The sequence below is a fragment of the Myotis brandtii genome, unplaced genomic scaffold (assembly GCF_000412655.1).
Source record: "Myotis brandtii unplaced genomic scaffold, ASM41265v1 scaffold455, whole genome shotgun sequence".
Lineage (NCBI taxonomy): Eukaryota > Metazoa > Chordata > Mammalia > Chiroptera > Vespertilionidae > Myotis > Myotis brandtii.
The window spans coordinates 3,097,451-3,104,594 of NW_005367384.1; the positions used below are offsets into that span (position 1 = coordinate 3,097,451).

General features: G+C 41.3%; 1 protein-coding gene across 1 annotated transcript in view; it reads left to right on the forward strand.

Annotated features, from left to right (window-relative positions):
• Window positions 1-7,144, forward strand: part of MGAM2 (maltase-glucoamylase 2 (putative)) — an 84,219-nt gene that overhangs the window by 44,879 nt on the left and 32,196 nt on the right. Inside the window, 4 exon segments of the mRNA XM_014546707.1 lie at window positions 800-952; window positions 2,654-2,809; window positions 3,988-4,254; window positions 5,835-5,984. Coding sequence (XP_014402193.1) covers window positions 800-952; window positions 2,654-2,809; window positions 3,988-4,254; window positions 5,835-5,984 — 726 coding nt within the window.

The window sequence follows — 7,144 nt, forward strand, 5'->3', positions numbered from 1 at the left end:
TTTAGGTTGAGGTTCAACTTTTTGCCTATGTACATCCAGTTGGCCCAGCACCATCTGTTGAAAGGCTATTCTTTCTCCACTGTGTTGCTTTTGCACCTTTGCAGAAATCAGTGGGGCATATTTGTGGGATGCCTAGTCTTTCTAAACATCAAAGTGTTCCTTTTTCCCCCCTTAGTCTTCAGTTCCACTTTCTTTGTCGTAGCTCAACTTTGTCACTTTTGAACTGTGGTTCCCTGAATAAGATATCTAATTTCTCTGGGCTTCATTCTCTTCCTCTGAAAAAGTTGAGATAATTAGAGCTTCAACCTCATAGTTTGCTGTGAGACTTGAATGAGATGGTACATGTAAAATGCTTAGTACAGTGCCCGACACATAGTAAGCATTTATGCAATTAAGCTCTTATCAGTATTATAATTAGAATACAAAAAAAATTATGTGGGCACTATTTTGTGTGTATCCTTTGTGTGTTAAAGGTTCTCTTGTGGGCTTCTGTCTTTTTGTTTTCTTTGTTGGTATCCATCACATCTGCTTGAAAATTCCATGATGTCAGGAACATATTTTCTAAATAATGGAATCAATAAATAACCAGAGAACCAAAGCAAGCATAAAATATTACACTAAGACTTAGGACTGTTAAGTGTCTGGGTTAACATATTTCCTGGGGAAGATCATCAGACACTATCTAGAACCTCAGAGATAAAGGATATAATTTAGATCATAGAAAGAAAGATGTTGAGTGGCATTGGGCACAGTTAGAATGTGATATACTTGGTCTCTAAACTGACTTTTTTTTTTCCAGAACCATCTACAAGCAAAGATTACAAATAATTATATGGACCCCGACAACCTCACATTTACAGATATCATAATCTTGGGAATGGACAAAGAACCTACTAATTTTGTCCTTAATGATATTGCCATTTTAAACGTTAGCTACAATGCATCAACGAAGGTGGGCAATTGTTCCATCCTGCCATCCTGCAGGGCCCTTGCTGGAAGCTGACAGCCCTGAGATTCTGACAGCCAGCTCTCTCTCGCTCTATTGAGTTTGGAGGGGCACAGAGACACTGGCATGCTGGGAAATCGACCACACCCTAGGAAGGATACAGACAGAGAAACATGTGCTCGCTAAACATGAACCCCTGAACTTTGAAAAAGACAGTCCTTTCAGTGGGACCTGGAAGAAGGCAGTTCTCTGGGCAAATTTAAAACTAGACATTCTGATCCCACATGTGATGCAGTTCCATACATTATTATTCAAACTATATTATTTGATACATTGGCCTTGTTCTAGAACAGCCGTGGGCAAACTACGGCCCGCGGGCCGGATCCGGCCCGTTTGAAATGAAAAAAAAGACCGTCCCCTTTTATGTAATGATGTTTACTTTGAATTTATATTAGTCCACACAAACACTCCATCCATGCTTTTGTTCCGGCCCTCCGGTCCAGTTTAAGAACCCATTGTGGCCCTCGAGTCAAAAAGTTTGCCCACCCCTGTTCTAGAAGGTATTTACACATTTACCCTCTCATTGAGTTAAAGACCCCCTTTGAGACACAGCTGATATTTTCCTTAGTGTTTTAAGCAATTTTTATATCATTATAGAAAATGAGAGTTGAATAAAACAGCAGGGGTAATCAGTTTTATCCTTATTTTTAAAAATATATTTTTATTGATTTCAGAGAGGAAAGGAGAAAGAAAGATAAAAACATTGAATTGGCTGCCTCCTGCATGCCCCACATTGGGGATCGGGCACCAGGAATTGAACCATGACCTCCTGGTTCATAGGTTCAACTATTGAGCCAAGCCGGCTGGGTGGTTTTGTCCTTATTGAATGAGTCCCTTACATGATAATCTCAGACAAAAGATCCCAATTATTAGTTGAGTATTTCAAGTGCTTAGGAATTCCCTATCTTGTAGGGAGGCCTCCTTCCATTTAGGCAACACATATACCCAAGGATAGGAGCTTGGATTCTAGAGTTAGGCTGAATGGGATTCCAATCCTAGCTCTACCAGCCCTTAGCTGTGAGATCTTGGGCAAAGCATTTAACCTCTATGAACATCAGTTTTCTGTTTTGTGAAATGGAGAGAGCCATATTTTTTGCAGCATAAGATTGCTTTATAGCATTAATAGAGGCAATGCATATAAAGTAGTTATCACAGTGCCTGGTCCACATACATGCTCAATAAAACTTAGCTATTGTTATAATTGTCACCATTATTAAAATGTACAGGCATCACTCCCAGAAGGCAATTGCCCAACAATGACAGCCCTCCCAGTGATTAGTACTCCTTAACATGATGAAAGCCTTTCCTATTCAGTATTCTATAGTGACTTGAGGTGAGAAGGTTCGGGAATGAGCCAAGTGCATTTTCCTGGCAGGGAGGTCAAAAGTCCCAGAGGAGGAACAATAATATTCCAACTATCCCCTGACAAAGTGGTATTGGATGAAGGCTATCTTAAGGTAAAGTGACATTAGATGAAGGATGTCACATGGCAAGGTTGTATTGGACGAAGGCCATCCCAAGGCAAAGTGGGATTGGATAAAAGGCTAGCTCCCCCATGCTTGACTTCCCAACCATCAGGGAAGGACATTATCCAGGTGTCTCTATTTCTCCTCATTTGTCACTGTGGCCTCCTTTCTCATTCCTCAGGTGGTGAAAATCACTGATCTCGAGGGACTGGTACTGGGACAAGAATTCTCCATGAGGTGGACTCTTTTGGTCAGTGACCAAGAGAAGTTCAACTGCTACCCTGAGGATCCCACTGCCTCTGAGGAGAAGTGCAAGCAGCGGGGGTGCCTTTGGGAGGTAAGGATGAGGAGCAGATTACCGCAGTGAGTAGGAAGTTGTAAAAACTGGCCCAGGAGTGATTAGGCAGCAAGAAACGTTTTCCAAACACTGTTGGGTTGAATGGGAATCATTTTTCAGAAAGAAAACAATCCTGTGCCAACAGATGCAGCGTTTTGTCAACGCTGAGTGGCAGGCAATCAGTGTTTCCCTCAGATATCCTGAATGAGAAGAAACTCATTGCTGCCCTGGCTCCCTCTTTTCTCTAACCTCCTTATTCTAAACCCCACTTTTATTTTTAACATAGCAACAATACATTGTGCATTGAGTATTTTAAGCGATTTTTTTTCATCAATTAGAGTTCAGGCCGGAAGGTAAGGTATGAATCTTCCCCTCCATTTGAAAAACAGAGAGAATGAAAGCCAGAGAAAGAGAAAATAAGTGATTTCCTTAATGTCACAATGGGGGCAACTATCCCATGGCAAAGTGGTATAGTTTGGGGGCATTGGGAGCAGAATCCTGCCTTAGGATTCCAGTCTCCAGATCAAGCTACCTGCTGACCCTTCACTACTCACCTGTTACAAACATACAGGTGCCGCCCCCCCCCCAAAAAATATACACACGTTGAATAATTATTCATTCCAATGGGTTAAATCTGAAAAGAAAGAAACATTGGAATGAGTAATTATTCGAAGTGTGTATATATTTTTTGGGACACGCTATATCATTTCAGTGTTTTGAGAGCTGAAGTTCAAAATCAAGGTGTTAGCAGGGTTGGTTCCTTTTGAGGGCTTCGAGGAACAATTGGTCCCATGTCTCTCTCCTAACTTCTTATGTTTTCCTGGCAATCATTGGTGTTCCTTGGCTTATAAAAATGTCACCCCAATTTCTGCCTTCCTCTTTACATGGTGTTCTTTCCCTGGGAACATATCTATCTCTGTGCCCAAATTTCCCTATTTAATAAGGACACCAGTTAATATTGGATTAGGCCCACCCTAATGATCTCATTTAACTAGGTCATCTGCAAAGATCCTATATCCAAATAAGGTACCAGGTGTTAGGACTTAACATCTTTTTGGGGGAACATAATTGAACACATAATAATGGGCACAGTGTCAGAGAGTCTGTGTTAACCAACATTTTTTAGAAATCAGAGTGTGGTGTTGGAGGCTGACTGAGAATTCATCCTCTCATTGCAGAACACAGTTGTTCCTGGTGTGCCCACCTGTTTCTATGACACCATCCCTAAGTATGCTCCCAGTAATATTCAGTATTCACCCACTGGCATCACCACAGACCTTACCCACCTGACAGCCCCTGAGTCAGCTCGAGCAGCAGCACCATCACCACGGAGCACGCGACATACACCTGCAGCAGCAGCCGCCACCTCTCACCCTCTTTCTGCAGAGATCAGCTCCCTTAGGATCAGCGTGATCTACCACACGGAAAGCATGCTGCAGTTCAAGGTAATGCCCGTGTTGCAGATTCTGGTCGTCAGCACAGAGTTCTTGTGGGATGGAAATTACTGAAACATCTTTTAGTCCAAATCCCTCATTTTAGAGTTGAGGGTGCTGAAGCCCAGAAAGGTAAAGGCCAGAAAGTCAGGAGATAATAGTCGGGTGTGGCCTTAGATCCACCAGAGTTGTCCATGTCCTATAGTGAAGGGTTCTGTAAGTCAGAAAGATCCTCAAAGGATTACTGAGACACATTAGCCCTGAGAACAATGTCTGCTTTTTGGTAAACTCATATGGGTGGCATTGACTCATTTCCAACATTACAATTCTTTCTCTAGCAGTTGATACTTCAACTTAATATGCATCAGAATCACTTGTAGCTCTTGTTAAAAGACATTGCTGGGGCTCCTGCCCAGGGTTTCCAAGAATTTGTATTTCTAATGAATTCCCAAGTGATGCTCCTGCTGCAAATTAAGAGGCCACACTTTGAGAACCACCACTCTGCTAAAATAGAAATATGATGTGAGCCACATATGTTTTCTGATAACCATATTTTTAAAAATGTATTTAAAAAATTAGGTGAAATGGATTTTAGTAGCATTTTATTTTATCAAGGTGCTCAAATGTTATCAGTTCATCATGTAATCCAAATATAATTATGTATTGAGATACTTTAAATTATGGTCAGATTAAATCTTCAAATTCTGGTGTGTATTTTGCATTTATAGTGAGTTTCAGCTCAGACTAGGACATTTCAAGGCTTAATGGCCGCACATGGCTGGTGGGTACCATCTTAGACGGTTCACTCTAGATATTGCTTTTCACATTTCAATGTTGGGCGAATCACCCCAGGGACCTTGTGAAAATGAAGATTCTGATTCAGAAAGTCTGGGGCAGGGCCCAAAATTCTGCATTCCTAACAGGCTCCCAGGTAATATTGCTGCTTTTGGTTTGAGAAACAGAATATTGAGAAGTGAGCCTTTCGACAAAACTTCTCCTAAGCATAATATGTGGGCTCATATTATTATGATAAAAAGGATGATAACTCATAATAGTAATACTACCCGGCCTTGCATAATACTTTGCCCTTCTCTCATTTTGCCCACACAGCAACCCTGTTAGGTTGATAGAAACGAGTGGTAGGTACAAAGGAACAATCTTAGGAATGAAAAAGCTGAACAGCAACTGGAAGCTCAACTAGTAAGAAGATCTCATAGTTCATATGAAAACTCAGTTCTCTAATTTCTAACATATGTACACATGCTCACACATAGTCTTATACAGTTATGTGCACATACTGTTCACATACCGCACTCAGAAACACACATGCACACGTTCTGTCTATGAGATTCTGCACCCTTAAATTTCAAATTCCTTAGAGGTAGTGTCCTCCCTGGCTTTGATGGGTATTGTTGAGGGTGGTTTTTTTTTTCCCAGTTCAGGATCTGTGTTGGGCACAGTGGGTGGGTAGGCCTCACATTTATTTGCTTTGGGATATTTGATGCTTCCTGATGGGAACTGAATTTTGAGCTGGTATGAGAGGTTTTAGGTTTGAGATTCCATCAGAAAGTCTTCTTCTTTCTCACTGTCAGATCTATGATCCCACTAATAAAAGGTATGAGGTCCCAGTGCCTCTGAACACTCCTTCCTCTCCTGTTGGCTCGCCTGAAAACCGTCTGTATGATGTCAGGATTCAAAACCATCCTTTCGGGATCCAGATTCAACGAAAAAGCTCCAGCACTGTGATGTAAGCACCATTTATTTGGTTCTAATTAGAGTGGTTCTAGATCTAATTGCAGTGGTTCTAATGAATGCAAGTGAAATACTAACCTTCGACACTCTACGTGTATGTTTGTGTTTGTTTTTTAAACAAAGAGGATATCTATTTCTCCACCCCCACCCCCACTTCAATGGGGATTTCATTTCTTATTAGTCATTAGCTCAACAAGAATAATTAATCAATCAAAGCCTTAAAAATACTAAGTGTTGCTTGATTTCAGAAAAAGAAAAATACATATTTTACTCATTGTTCTGGTTAAATAGAACAGAAAACTCTATATGCCTCATTAAGAAATAATACCAGAAGAGCCAGGAGAGAGGGGCAAGCGGGTAGTAAGGAGAGAGAAATGGTGTCTTGCAGTCTTCGCTGCTATTGACACTATAGACTTAAAGCCTTTTCACAATCTTAAGCATGAAAGGAATTGCCACCTCTCATCCCTGACCTGCTGCTGAATAGCATGATCCGCAGGTCTGGATTTGCCTGGGGCTGAAGCCCCCCATCCTATTAGAAACTGTCACCTGTATGTGCACATGTGGACAGCCTTTGGCTCTCTTTGACTATGTGTCAGACTTTCTGGCTGTTGGCTTCTTTGGTAAGAAGTTCTTTGGCCAATCCAGAAAAGTCATTCTGAGTTTCACACTTTTCTATTGGAAAACTTGCTCAGACCTTATTCATTGATTCAGGCTGATGTACCAGGCAATGAGAAATAAAGTGATGAGTGACACTCTTAAGGGCCAATTAATCAGAAAAGGAGTTGCCAGTCTTGCAATCCACAGAATAAAAATGCAAACACAGAACTGTGGTAGCGAGTCATGGCCATTTTTATGACCTGGGTCATCTCACAGTAATTGAACCTGGACCCAGGTGTGCAATCATTCAGGAGGCTTCTGAATCAACTAGACCAGTGGTTCTCAACTTGTGGGTCACGACCCCTTTGGGGGTCGAACGACCTTTTCACAGGGGTCGCCTAAGATCATCGGAAAACACATATATAATTGCATATTGTTTTTGTGATTAATCACTATGCTTTAATTATGTTCAATTTGTAACAATGAAATTGGGGGTCACCACAACATGAGGAACTGTATTAAAGGGTCGCAGCATTAGGAAGGTTGAGAACCA